At 36.2% G+C, this 15478-nt stretch overlaps 1 protein-coding gene across 1 annotated transcript in view; it reads right to left on the bottom strand.

Annotated features, from left to right (window-relative positions):
* RLF (RLF zinc finger) overlaps window positions 1–15478 on the bottom strand; it is a 78534-nt gene that overhangs the window by 42094 nt on the left and 20962 nt on the right. Inside the window, exons 2-4 of the mRNA XM_061186736.1 lie at window positions 7744–7898; window positions 6740–6821; window positions 2513–2645 (exon numbers count right to left, since the gene is read on the bottom strand). Coding sequence (XP_061042719.1) covers window positions 2513–2645; window positions 6740–6821; window positions 7744–7898 — 370 coding nt within the window. The remainder of the gene's footprint in view (window positions 1–2512; window positions 2646–6739; window positions 6822–7743; window positions 7899–15478) is intronic.

Here is a 15478-nt window from a genome sequence, read left to right on the forward strand (position 1 = left end):
AGTAAGGGGGGGAGGAGGGTGCTGGGTAGGGCACAGGTCAGCTGGAAAAACTGGCAGATACCAGATGGTAGCTCTGGGTTTCCTCTAGTTGGAACCACTCTAGTACAGTGGAAGGGGGGTCTCCAAGGTTGATGGGCCTGAGGTCTTTAGGGCTGTGGGCTGCTGCCATCACCATTGGAACCAGGGGTGGTTTGTGGGCACTGGGGCTCAAGTCAGGAACCATCAGTGGGGCTGGGTTTGGTCTTGCCAGCCCTACGTTTTGTGGTAGGCTGCCGGGGTGACCTGGGGTAGAAAGGCGTTTGATACCTGGGTGGGAGGACCTGCTCATTTCCCTGCTGATCATGCCAGGCAGAAGTGTCAACAGCTGGTACTTATTACATACTTCAGTAATAACTGGTTTTTGGTGGGGACGGGGTTACAAAATTCAAGAATTCATGGCAGGAAAAATAAAAATCTTATACACTTTTTTTTTTTTAATTCAAAAAACTAAACCAAAAAGCATTTACTGAGTTACTTGGAGGCTAAACACTTTGTACTTTTATGCTTCTGATTACTATGTTATTGAAAAAAGGCAATTAATGAAATGATAGTCACTGCTTTCTAGCATCAAATATGTTGATATCTGGGCTGCAAGGGCAATGGAGCTATAAAGGGGGCTTTCTAAATCTGTTGACCTGAAATTAGTAAGGGCCAGTTGCAGAAGTAAGCAGGCAACAGGCTGCTCACCACTTATACTGTGGTTCTCAGAAAAATTCCTTACATATGTAGGTAACCTATACCCATTCAGAGTTTATAGATAGTGGGTACTTACTTAATCTTTATTGAATATATAAGATACCATGGGATATTAGGTAAACAGTGCTTCTCCCCATTTCTTGATTTTTTCTATGTGAAAAGAAATTGAGTACCGTTAACTCCTGGGGTGGGGGGGATATATTTGATTAGTACATTGGGGAAAATAAATTGGGGACATTTAATGCAACTCCATCTTTTCCCTCTGGGGCTTGGGCCTATCTACAAAGGTCATGCATTCTTCACTCCTGAAGCCTTATCTGGACTGGGATCTGCCTAATTCTGGGATCCTTTTGCAACTATTTGGCTCTGTCCTCTAACAACTTTTAATAATAATAAAGGCAATCATTTAGCCTCCACCTGCCTATATTTACAAAAGGATGCCATTTACTGGGAACCTCAAAAGAAAACAATAAATATCAATCTATTTTCTATTTAACAGCTATTCTCCTTATTCATTTTTTTTTCTTGTCAGTATAACTGATAAGCAGTAGAATTACCAGAGGAAAGGGACCAAGAAAAAATCTAAACACTCTTATTATCAATCTTCTGACTATACAGAAAAACCCAAACAGCATGTATACAATAGGTTATCAAACTTGGTGAATGAATAAGCTAACTGGAATATTTTAAGATATCAACATTCAAAAGGCCTGTCCTGAGACCTGAACTAAAGATCTATCAAAAATGGGACTTCCCTGGTGGCACAGTGGTTAAGAATCCACCTGCCAATGCAGGGGACACGAGTTCGAGCCCTGGTCCGGGAAGATCCCACACGCCGTGGAGCAACTAAGCCCGTGCACCACAACTACTGAGCTTGCGCTCTAGAGCCCGTGAGCCACAACTGCTGAGCCTCCATGCCACAACTACTGAAGCCCGCACGCCTAGAGCCCGTGCTCTGCAACAAGAGAAGCCACCACAATGAGAAGCCCACGCACCGTAACGAAGAGTAGCCCCTGCTCGCCGCAACTAGAGAAAGCCCGCGTGCAGCAACAAAGATCCAATGCAGCCAAAAATAAATTTAAAAAAATTTTTTTAATAAAATAAAAATTAAAAAAAGATCTATCTAAAGTGTAAATAAAAACTGTCCTGAAACTCATTCTTATTCCAGAAACATACTTAACAGAACGTGATCCTTTTTAACTTTCCACTAACTTAAAGCAAATGAAATCATAATTGTTGGACATATAAAATGAGATATTTTGTGTGTCTAAAATGCAAATGTGAACTATGTCAACTCAAATCCATAAATCTTCTGGACTTAAACTGACAACTTTGTAAGAATTTTCTTTCTTTGCATATCTCTATAAAAATGCTAAATTCCAATGTTTCATAAATTTAAAATAAGAAGTAATTTTTTTTCATAATCCTCAGCTGTAGTAGCCAGTAAACAAAATATCATTATAAGCAAAGCTCTACTAAATACCAAGGACTGGAAGCAGATTATTGATTTCTATCTCAGGAACTCTGTATAAACATTGTCAGTCAATGCAACATTTAAAAACAAGTATAAAGGGATACTTTTAAAACACTACATAAGTATTCAAGAATCCTTAAGCAAAACATTAAGTGCTAATGGTTAGTTTTTACTATGCAAAGGATAAGAGAATGATTGGCTATAGATACACAGGTGAAATTCACAAAATTTTAACCCAGAAAAAAATTTTAATTCTCTTAGAACTAAATCCTCCTTCAATAGTCAGTATAGTTTTAAGCTTACCTTCTTCTGTTTCTACTGGCTGTTGAGACAGAATTTTAAGAAGAACAGGGTTTTTCCACACCCCTTCCTTGGTAACATGAACCAGTATTTGTAGGTTATTATTCCCAAATTCCAATAATGCATCATGTGACTCCTTAAAAAAAAAAAAAAAAGCATATCCAGAAAACAGGCAATATAAAAAGTCATTTTGCCCTTTCAATATATCTGAATGTCTATGAAAAGACTTATATCTTGGATTTCCTAAAAATAAATAAGCAGAAAAAAAACTATCCTCAAAGTTTTGTGAAATTCTGTTGCTGCTTTTTAAAAAATGAAACTAGGGCATTTTCACTAAGTTAAAGAGTACCTTTAAAATGTTTTCCTGAATTCTCCTAGGTAAAATTATCACAATTTAATTTACATCCTTCAATTACTCAATTATTTTAAGGCCACTGGCACAGATTTCTTTTAAAAAGATTCTGCAGTATTCACACAGGCAACCTATTCCTTCTAAAAGAAGTATGACTTAATTACATCTATTGTTATATATCTTTTTAATTGTTTAAATTCTTCTATCAAAGGACTTTTGGGCTTCCCTGGTGGGGCAGTGGTTGAGAATCTGCCTGCTAATGCAGGGGACACGGGTTCGAGCCCTGGTCTGGGAAGATCCCACATGCCACGGAGCAACTGGGCCCGTAAGCCACAACTGCTGAGCCTGCGCGTCTGGAGCCTGTGCCCCGCAACGGGAGGGGCCGCGATAGTGAGAGGCCCGCGCACCGCGATGAAGAGTGGCCCCCGTATCACGATGAAGAGTGGCCCCCGCTTGCCGCAACTAGAGAAAGTCCTCCCACGAAACAAAGACCCAACACAGCTAAAAATAAATAAATAAATAAATAAAGTAGCTATTAATTAAAATTAAAAAAAGTGGTAACTCTTGGGAAGAAACAGAAAGATAGCTTTAAAAAAAAAAAAAAAAAGGACTTTTAAAATGATAGATGGCTCCAGGGACTTTCCTGGCGGTCCAGCAGTTGGGACTCTGTGCTTCCAATGCAGGGGGCGCGGGTTCAATCCCTGGTGGGGGAACTGTGATCTCACATGCTGCGCAGCCAAAAAATTAAAAAAAAAAAAAAAAAGTACACAAAAAAATGACAGATGGCTCTAGCTAAAAGTCATGGAAATGTAAGTTATTAGCTGTCATTCTATCTCCTCAGAAAACAAACAAAATATAATTGCCAATAGTTTATTCTTTAAAATACTTATAAACACAAAGGGCGGGGAGGTAAGGGGTCAGAAGTTTAACTTGACATAAATGATTAAGCATATATCTCACTGTCCTTTATTACTAGTGAGGATTATTGGTTGTTTCCATATTCTAAAATTTTAACTTGTTTTCCCTTATTTTAGACTGCTGAAATTCTCAAGGAACATAAGCTTTCACTGGTAGCAGTATTTCTTTGGAAAATAAAATATAGGTTAAAAATGTTCACAGACCTAAGACTATAATCTTATAGTCACCTAAGTGAAATATAAAAAATAAAGTTCGCTTTTTTCCCCTTAATTTTCATGTCAGAATGACAGGGTTTTAATACACACACACACACACACACACACACACACACACACCATATACTGAGTTATCTTCTGCTAAGAAAGGGTTTAAAATATAAAACTGACACAGAAAGTGATATTTCCAATTAACAGTTAACTAACAGCAATATTTAAATGCTATAATTTTCCTTTAATGGCTTGAAATGGCTTGACCTGTCCTCAGGCTTCTTTTTACTTAACTTAGGACAACAGGCACTTACTTTGCAGTGAAGATGAAGATTCTATGTCAGAATGTGCTGTGTCTGGTTACCATATTTGTAATACCTAACAGACCTATACCATTACACTTTAGCAGAACACTGTCACCCCCATGATACATAGCAACTAAAATAAAAAGCCACTGTTTGGGTTAAAAATAAAAACAATTTTCTAAATTTTCATCTGTTCAAAATACATTTTATTCTGAGTAAGAATGATGTGTAATCCTTTATTACATATATATACACATACACATATATATATTATAGCAAAGTTACTTTTAAAAAATAACATTAGGGAATCCCTGGTGGTCCAGTGGTTAGGACTCTGCGTTTCCACTGCATGGGGCATGGGTTCAATCCCTGGTCAGGGAAGTAAGATCCCACAAGCCTCACAGTGCAGCCAATGAATGAATAAATGAATGAATGAATGAAGAGAGAAGAAGGAAGGAATGAAGGAAGGGAGGGAGGGAGGCAGGGAGGAAGGCACTTTAAAAAAATAAAAAATAACATTAAATAGTCCTTAAAAACTATGGTGGAATTTTAAAAGTAATTTAAAAACTTAGATTTGTTTCTTTTTTAAGGTAAAACTATCTTGAAATCTACAATACAGAAACACTAGCACAAGATGTTCACTCTAGCACTGTTTATTTACAATAAACAGCAAAGAGATTTGGCCAAATAATTTATGGTGCAACCACATAACAGAATCCCAGGCAGTCATCAAGGGAGAGCTACATATGCAATCCTAGATACATGTCCATGTTAAAATCATTAAGTTAAAAAAAGTTGCAAAAAAACAGGATCTCATTTTTCTTTATTTAAAATTTCATTTCAGAACGTATTTTTATATCCATAAAGAAAAGGTCTGGAAGGGTTATACAAGCTGTAAACAGTGGTTGAGAATGCTCTCTGTGGCCTGCTCTTGTAAAACTATTCTCTTACCAAAAGTATCCTCAAAACTACCTGCTGCCTTATCCATTTATCACCTAAAATAAGAAAACCTCAAGGTTTTATGTTTCAGATTTCTACAGGGACCATGTCTTGTATTTATCTGTACCTCTACTGCATTTATTAAACACATATTCAGAAATGTGAATATATATATCCTAAATGTCTGATAAATACCGGGCAAAGTTACACAGGTCGGAGGGAAAGCAAATATTTTATTCAGGCATACAATCTAAGAAAAGAACGAAGAAATATGAGAGTATTCTCTCTTCAAAGGATACTAATAATAATAATAGTAACAGCCTTAATAAGAATAAGTACATTTGCCCTTCTAGAATGTCATATGCCAGGACAAAACTACTGGCAGGCCAAATGACAAAATCAATATGCTCTGTATGAAAGATGATTTTAACAGCAGCTGTATGAATATGTGAAGAGTTAGGACATTATAGGGATTAAATCAGGCCAAGAACATGACAAAGAATTCTTCTCCTCAAACAGAAAATCTAAAGATTAACATTATATCATTTCATTTTGGATTTTTTATCCTAGAGGAAAGAAATTTCCAGATAATGAGGTGTGTCTGTTAACATGCAAATCTTTACTTATGCCTTCATGAAACAGGTGCAGGCTACTATGGAGTTTGTGTCCTCGAGGAAGCAGTTAAACAAAGCAAGCTCTAGGTATAAATCTAGGTGTAACTTTGGGCAAGCTAATTCACCTCTCTATGCCTGTCTCCCCATTTATAAATGGAGATTCAAATGATCTCTACGGTATAAGGTTTGCAATTTGATTAAAAGATACAAAATGTAAAAACAATGTAGAGTACTGTTTGGTACATAATTAATGATAATAAATGAATGGTAGCTATTTACTTATTATGTCTATTTTCTTTAAATAGTTTTTCTATCTCTACTGGTAACAGGCAAATTTGCTTCCTATTGTTTTTCCTCCTACCTTACCCTCCCCTCCCCAACTTGCTACTTTCTGATCTGCTCATCTAAGAATTCTGATAATCAAGCCAATATAGGAGCCAACGTAGCTCTCCTGTAAGAAAAATGCATGCACAGAATCTCTGATGACTATTTTGACAGTTTAAGAGACTTAGCATTGTAAGTCCCTGAAGTGTTAGGGAGAAATTACTAGATAAGTGTACTATCAATGAAGCAAATACTGCTACCTTATAAACATATACAATTTTACATTTTTAATAGCTTTATTCTGCCTAAAACTTTGTTTCTGAAGAATGAAAACTTTTTTTGTTGATTCCTAAGCTATGTAAAGGCTAACAAAACCAAATGATAGGGAAAAAACAACAACTTTTAGCACACTCCCTTCATCTGGAAGGCCTCCTTCTCATTTCATGAACTTACTACCAATATATAATGAATTTGTTTTTGTTCTAAGTTTCCAATTTTAGTTTGCTGGGAGAAATTAACTACGTGTCTTGAATACCTAAACAGAGACCTTTTTTGAGGCCACATCAACTCACCTGTAAAGACTGAAGGAAGAGTACCCAGGCTTCACATGGCAGTTCACTTTCAGACACTGAAAGCAGTAATTCAAAACAACTCCTAGAATATGAATAACTAAGTCAGTATATAACGGTGGTTATAGTCATAATCAAGTACAGTATGACAGTGATACTGAATATACATTTTACATTTATTTAGACTATTTTAAATTTGTTTTTCACTCTTCAAAATTTCATTCAACATTGTTATATTAACTTTTCAACTTTAAAAAAGAAAAACTATGAGGCTTCAGAGGAGGAATAATGGGATTTTAAAACCAGGAATGTTTATGTTGCAAAAAAAAAGTATAAAGTTAGAGGTTTGGGGTTTGGGAAAATAGGAAGGAAAACAGGTAAGACCAGAGAAAAATAAAATGGACCACCCAGACTAGAATTTATCCCACCAAACAATCTGCAAACTGAATCAAGGTGATTCCACAACTAAAAACTAACAGCTGTTGTATTTTTTCAATTTGCAAATAAACACATTAAAGGTGTAACTCTGCTATTAGGCAGCCAAATACTAAAATAGCAGCTAGATTATCATGGACCCTTGGGGTGGTAATCTTATACTGTACCCTGATATTTTCTGCTAGTATAATTCTTAGTTCAAATAATATAATTGTATTGAAGAATTTCACAGTGTTTCCCCCCAAAGTGTTCCTCAAAGACCACCACAGCTTCCAGATACTCTTGTCACTTCACTTGATCTATTCCTAAGGACAGAGAGAAAATGCATCATTCTAAGCCTGAGTAGGAAAAGAGACTCGAGGCAATTAAAGATTATGTTGCTTGGCTGGAGCTTCACTTATACTTTATCTCCTGAAAATGTGAATATAAAGGCTCAGAGCAAAGGAAATTTCATTCAAAGGTATGACCCTGATGTTGCTTTGAACAGTGTGATGCCATAGTAAAGAGAAGTCAGGCAAACATTACAACCAAAAATACTCAATTTTAAGAGGGATTTAAGTTCTTAAACTTACAGTACTAATCTGCCAAGCACTAAGAGGACATCTTCGCATTCAGTAGTTAAATACGGGCGAGCACTGGCAAAGCTTTGGATGGCAAGTCGATATACCTCCAGAAGATACACAATATGTTCTGATGCATTCTTGCTGCTTGCATATTGCAATAAGGTCTAAAAAATAAAGTTAGAGTTTTAATTATTTAAAAAAAAATAAAGACAATGAAACAAACAAGACTATCTTTGTTCTCAAATGCACTACCCCTTCCTTTTTGTCTAACAGATGCATATACCTTTTATTTGCCTTTTTAGGCTCTGGCTTGTTTAGAGGATTCTATTTTCATCACTTAAGGAACTGTTTCTGCTGAGTTAAAGAAAAGGCAGAACTGCTCTTTTGACATGAGAATAAATCTAAGAATAAAGCCATAAAATGCCTACAGTTGTTCTCACTAGAGGTCTGGAGTTACCATCTCTGAAATTCAGTAATGTTTCATTAATACAACATTAAATTGAACACCAACCATGTGCCAATACACTGGGTATACAAGGATAAGAATATGATCCCTGACTTACACAAGAGACTTATTGCTGAGTGTAGCCCTCTCAGCTCTTTTTTCTACACACATAGAACTTATTAGGCTTAATTTATACTTACCAATTTATAAAAGGTTGAGGTTTTTACTTTTAATGAAGTTTATTTCAAAAACTAATATACATGCCAAATGCCAGTTTATTTGTTTACAATGGGGGACAGTCATATTACCACCTAGGGTCCCCATTCCCCATACTTTGATGTAAGCGGTCCCATTCCCCATACTTTGATATAAGAGGTTATCTGGTGAGTTTAAAATCTAAAACAAAGGAAAACACAACCACAATAAAGCCTGATAAACTACATGTGTTCAAATGACGACAGAAAGTTGGCTTCTGTTCTCTCTGGACAGTGTGGAAAATCTGCCAAATTCTTGTTTGGAGTCTCTCTTTCTAGGTTCCACAAAGTTGCTCTCCCTACTATTAATATATTTCTTTCCTCTAACAACTGAATAGGTTTTGCTTATGCTTAACTGATATATCTCATTAGGTTAAGACTTGAATTGTGCAACTCTTCCCCCCCTAGAACACACATTCTAACTGGGCTAGGGAGTTAAGGCTACTTCAATAATAATTTCTTCTAACTTCCTGTCTTCTGATTTTTCTGCTTAGCAAACTACAAATAGCTGTGGTGGCACTGCAGGATTCCACTGATCTGCAGTTTTTTCTGCAGTTTTCACAATAACATTCCCTATATCTGTTCTGATAATTAAGAACTGACTGGTCTTGATTATTTAAAACAAACAAACTTAACAGGGAAATATATGATCAACCATTATACCATATATAGTAAAAGCTCTCTTAACTAACACATTGGATTATCTGATCTTTGCATACTTGAATGATCAAGCCAGTTAAGCTATTTTGGTACACCCATTTCAATTCAGTATCTTGCTGCTTTATCACAGTCACTCTAGAGAAGTGGGCTCTTTCTGTATTTTCAGAAAAGCATTATGTCCCCATCTAATCAAATCCCAAATTTTAGTAAAATAAGAAAAAAACAATAATAACAGAGGATCATAAAACTGACCCCACACCAATCCTTTCTAGCTAAAACAGTAAAGAGAAGGAACACAGAATCGTGTACTTATCAGTTACGTAAATAACATTTCACATAATCTCTCTTAAGAAATTTATTAAAATCTATGTCAGAAAGAAATTGTTTTAGGTCAGCAAATTACTTACGGTCTGCATTGGTTAATCTGAAAACCAGAGGGCTTTACAAATTTATATTCAGTACCAGATTTTATGCTCCTGAGGTCAGATTTATCTTATCAATCTTTACAGGCCTAACACTCTTCTACCCCCTTCCATCTCGATAGGACATTCAAGTCTCATTAAATGTTTACTGAATAAATTTACCATTTTACTGAATAAACTCATCATTCTATTCATTTGACAAATATTTTTTGATAGCCTACTCTAGTAAGGAGCTAGGTACTGGGGGGAAAGAGATGGGGGCCTATCCTCGTGGAGCTTTCAGAATGAGTCAACACAGCATGATAGTTGAAACCACACATGCAAATTAACCAACTACTGGCTAAAGTATGCAAAGAGAAGGGCATAGTGCATACAGATGAGGTTATTCTTTCCACAGTCCACCTTCCCACTCAGAAGCTCCTGCCACCAATCTAGTATCTTCTGACACAGACATTCCATTAAGACTCCCAACAAGTTACACAATTTCAAGGATTCAATACCCCATGACTATTTATGTTTACATTTTTCCCTATACTGGTTTATATATTTTTTATATTCCTAAATCTTTTCACCCTTACATGTTAATCACATTAAGGTGTCCTTAGCATGTCCACTATGAGCATACTCTGGACATTGGAAGAATCACTGGAACAATCTTCATTATCATCTTTTTAAAAAATGCAAGATTAAAATGAATGAATTATAGCCATCCAAATGACATTTTAAGTACCTCATGTAAACAAAATTCCATCAGAAGCAGAAAAGAAAACTGGAAGTCTCTTATTTTTTTTAGACATTTAAATTTTAGACACCAACAAAACTGAATAAGAAAGGGGCAATAAATGATAACTATGACTCCCTCAAGTTCACTGGCATTCTTAAGAGACCAAATTAATGGCCTCTTCTCTTTGTTTCAGTAAATTCATTTACGCTACAAAAGCTTACTATGTGGCAATACTGTGCTGGGTACTAGAGATGAAGACTCTTATCCTGCCCTTAAAGAACTAAATACACTGAGAGGTCAGATAAATTAGCCCAATCAGGTACCATTTTTGATTATTTTAAACATTCTTACTGGGGCGCTCTCATTCATATCCCAGGCAGATTATCTCTCAAGTCCTTGCTGTATACCTCAAATGCCTGTTAGACATTTCCATCTGGATGTCCTAGTCAAATCTAAAATTCAACATGTTGAAAACAAACATCTTCCCCAGCAAATATGTTCTTCCTCCTATGTTCCATCTGCTTCTTTTCAGGAGCCAGAGCTAAAAAAACCTGTCTTTGAAACCACCACACCGAAGTCTGCTGATTCAACTGCAGAAATACCTTTGTCTGTGATCTTATGCTTTATTTCTACAGCCAGCGACCTAGACCAGGCCCCAAACATCCCTCACCTGGAATGCTACAACAGTTTACTTCTCTAGGCTAAATATCCTCCAGTTCTGTGTATGCGTTGTAGTCATAACGTATTTGTACACACAAAAAATTAATGCACAGGGAAAAAAACTAGAAGGAACTCAGCTAATATGGTTATTAGCACTGGAGTAGTAGTAGGATTATAAACAATTTTCTACCATTTTTATAATTTTCTGAAATTCTTCCCAAATTTTCTTTAATAAGTATTATTATGTTTACAGTGAAGGAAAGAATCTCTTCCCTATCCCAATTCTATCTATATTCCTCACTACATGGTTTCATACATTCCTTACTACATGGTTTCAAAGAGGTTGGTAGCATCCTGACTATTCTCTGAAACTATCAAGGAAGGAGAATTTTCTTCTTCATGATGGTCATATTTTATGCAGGGATGCATTCCAATTTAAAACTCAAATGGTTCAAGACTAATTTTTCCAGTGGAATAACCATAGTTAATATTTTTGAGCACACAGTATGCACTAGGTTATCTTCCTAAGAGCTTTACATGCTATGAACATTTAATACAACAACCTGATGAGCTAGGTGATTTATCATCAGCTCATTTTTAAAATGGGGAAACCAAAGCACAGAGAGATTAAGTTATTTTCCAAAAGACACCTGGTAGTAAATGTTAGGATTTGAACTAGGGTCATCTGACTCCAGAGCCCACACTTACTTACTTTGCTACAAGACTTTTCAGAATGCACAATTCTACAACTGTTTTAGGTGTGTTTTAAAACTCTACTTCCCCCACCAGGTGTTAACTTTAATCTTTTACAGCAAGTAGTATCATGGTCATCATTTGGCCTTCTTCCTGAGAGTTTACAACATTTAATTTCCATTTAAAGTGACTGCTTCTGGGGAAAGTTTTCCAGCAATAGTGCTGATTGACACTCCACAGTTCAGAATGCCGGTGGTTCACAAAGAAATGACAATATCTGGTACCTGTTAAAGCTGCACGTCCTATGGCAACAGGAAATTATGTGACTTTTAATAGAGGAGGATTTTCATTATTTCAAATTTTGCACATAAAGCGAGAAATCTTATTGATTTTAATTTCTCAACTCGTGAAATTCCCAGAACTACATAAATTTGAGTAAAATGTGATTGCACTATGACAGATAGACTTCCAGCAGGGGGTAGCACTTGAGCTTGATTTCTGAGGTACAGGTCAAGTTTGAAAATGCAAAAGTGAGCGGAACAGGACTCCAAGTAGACAGTAACCTGAACAAAGTCAGAAAAGACCAATAGAACAGATAGGGCAAACAGTGACAATACTTTACATCCGTTGGTGAGGAACCACGGGAGGTTTCCCTAGAAGAGACTAAGCTGGGTGTGAGATGGAATGGGAAGAGAACAGCTGGCTGCTTACATTCAGAAAGTGGCTAGAGTAAATTACAACTTTTAAGTCTTTTACATATGTTGCTATTAGGCCCCACCTCACACTTTCTATATTGGTTACAGTTGTTTTTTTAAAATCCAGAAATATGACTTACTTTACTCTATCTACCTACCTGTTCATCTATCCTGGATTCAGTTCATCATCCCAGCCTACCAAGATTATTTTTAGATAGTGATTCTGTCATGGGATTTAACTATGCTTTCTAACTTCATTTCATTTTCAAAAATATCTTTTGCTGTTTTTTCATAAAATTAATATCCTTTATTGTTTAAAAAATACAGATCAATAGAGAAGTAAAAATAAAAATGTCAACAATCTACACTATCACTACCCAAAAGTACACCACTGTTAACAGGTAATATTAAGTTTGAGGGGTTTTTAATGCGTAAATAGCAGTATTTTAATGGACTCAAACTATACATTGTTTTGTAAAATTTTCTTCAACATCAGTATTTTTATAGTTCATGTGTGTATCACAGTTTATTACTCAAGTCCCTGTTTCTGGGCATGATGGTTTCTAACTGCATTATTATATATAATATTTAGGACAATGTTCTATAAATGGAATTGCTGGGTCAAAGGATGCATAATTCTTAAGACTTTACATAGTGCCAAATTCTGCACCAGAAAATTTGTTCCAATTTACATTCCTATTATTTATGTAAGATAGTGACAGATTGAGGAACTGTCAAAATTATTGTACATTACAACCTAAATACAACTTTTTGAGGGTCAACTGGATAAGGGAAATACATTATTTTGTTTATTCAATTTATAATCCTTTCATTACTACTGTGGTTGAATAAAAATTTTCATGTTTCTTTTACAGCACCCCTATGGTATCTTCATTTCAGTTATCAATAACAGTAAGGAAGAGAGCTTGGATGAGAACAGCATGAACAGTTAATCTTCCCAAAAAACTGAAGAGGGAATACATCCTAACTCATTCTATGAGGCCAGCATTACCTTGATACAAAAGCCAGACAAAGACTACAAGTAAAGAAAACTACAGATCCATATGCTTTATGAACACTGATACAAAAGTCATCAACAAAATACTAGCAAACTGAATTCAATGGCATATTAAAATGGATTATACACCATGACCAAGTGGGATTTATTCCTGGAATGCAAGGATGGTAAAGCATATAAAAATCAATTAGTGTACTACACCACATTAAGAGCATGAAGGGAAAAAACCTCACATGATCACCTCCACTGATGCAGAAAGAGTGTTTGAAAAATTCAACAACCTTTCATGCATGATTAAAAAAAAAAAACACCGAACACTCAACAAACTAGGAATAGAAGAAAATTACCTCCACATAATATAGACCATGAATGAAAAACCGTAACATTATACTCAATGGTGAAAGACTAAAAGCTTTTCCTTTAAGGTCAGGAAGAAGGATATCCACATTCACCACTTCTATTCAAAACAGTACTGGAAGTCCTAGTGAGAGCAATTAGGCAAGAAAAAGAAATAAAAGGCATCCAAATTGGAAAGAAAAGTACAAGTATCACCGTTTGCAGATGACATGATTTTACATATATAAAATATTAAATATTCCACACCAAAAAAACTATTCATATAAACAAGTTCAGCAAAGTTGCAGGATACAAAATCAACATACAAAAACCAGTTGTGTTTTGCGTTTTTTGTTTTTGGCCACGCCGCACAGCTTGCAGGATCTTAGTTCCACAACCAGGAATCAAACCCAGGCCCACAGCAATGAAAGCACAGAGTCCTAACCACTGGACTGCCAGGGAATTCCCTCAGTTGTGGTTTTATACACTAACAATAAATAATCTGAAAAGGAAGTTAACTATTCCATTTACAATCGCATCAAAAAAACAGGAATAAACCAAGGAAGTGAAAGACTTGCACACTGAAAACTATTAAAACTTGATGAGAGGGCTTCCCTGGTGGCACAGTGGTTAAGAATCCGCCTGCCAATGCAGGGGACACGGGTTCAAGCCCTGGTCTGGGAAGATCCCACATGCCGCAGAGCAACTAAGCCCGTGCGCCACAACTACTGAGCCTGTGCTCTAGAGTCCACAAGCCACAACTACTGAGCCCGAGTGCCACAACTACTGAAGCCCGCATGCCTAGAGCGTGTGCTCTGCAACAACAGAAGCCACTGCAAGAAGAAGCCAGCACACCACAGTGAAGAGTAGCCCCCGCTCGCAGCAACTAGAGAAAGCCCGCGCACAGCCACGAAGACCCAGTGCAGTAGCAATCAATCAATCAATAAATGTATATATTAAAAAAACTTGATGAGAGATATTAAAGAAGACACAAATAAATGGCAAGACATGTCATGAAAATGTCCACGAATTGGAAGACAATATTGTTAAGATGTCAATACTATACAAAGCAACCCACAGATTCAATGCAATCCCTATCAAAATCCCAATGACTTTTTTGGGGGGCAGAAATAGAAAAATCCATCCTAAAATTAACATAGAATCTCAAGGGACCTTGAACTGCCAAAACAAACTTGAAAAAGAAGAATGAAGTTGTAGATCTGATACTTTCTGATTTCAAAATTTACTACAAAGCTACAGTAATCAAAGCAGTGTGTACTCGAGTAAAAACGGACACACAGACCAATGAAATAAAACAGAGTCCAGAAATAAACCCTCGCATATATGGTCAAACGATTTTCCAGGGTGCCAAGACCTTTCAGTGGGGAAAGGACAGTCTTTTCAACAAACGGTGTTGGGAAAATTGAATATCCATATGCAAAAGAATTAGACTCTTACCTTATACCATAAATTAGCTCAAAATAGATCTAACATCAGACTGCAAAGGCAAAAGAAATAAAAGCAAAAATAAACAAATGGGACCTAATGAAACTTAAAAACTTTTGCACAGCAAACAAAACCACCAACAAAACGAAAAGACAACCTATGGAACGGGAGAAAATATTTGCAAATGATGTGACTGACAAGGGGTTAATATCCAAAATATACCAACAACTCCTACAACTCAGTATCAAAAAACCAAACAACCCAATAAAAAATGGGCAGAAGACCTAAACATACATCTCTCCAAAAAGACACACAGATGACCAACAGGCACATGAAAAGATACTCAACATCACTAACTATCAGAAAAACGCAAATCAAAACCACAGTGAGA

Source organism: Eubalaena glacialis, chromosome 3, assembly GCF_028564815.1.
Source record: "Eubalaena glacialis isolate mEubGla1 chromosome 3, mEubGla1.1.hap2.+ XY, whole genome shotgun sequence".
NCBI lineage: Eukaryota > Metazoa > Chordata > Mammalia > Artiodactyla > Balaenidae > Eubalaena > Eubalaena glacialis.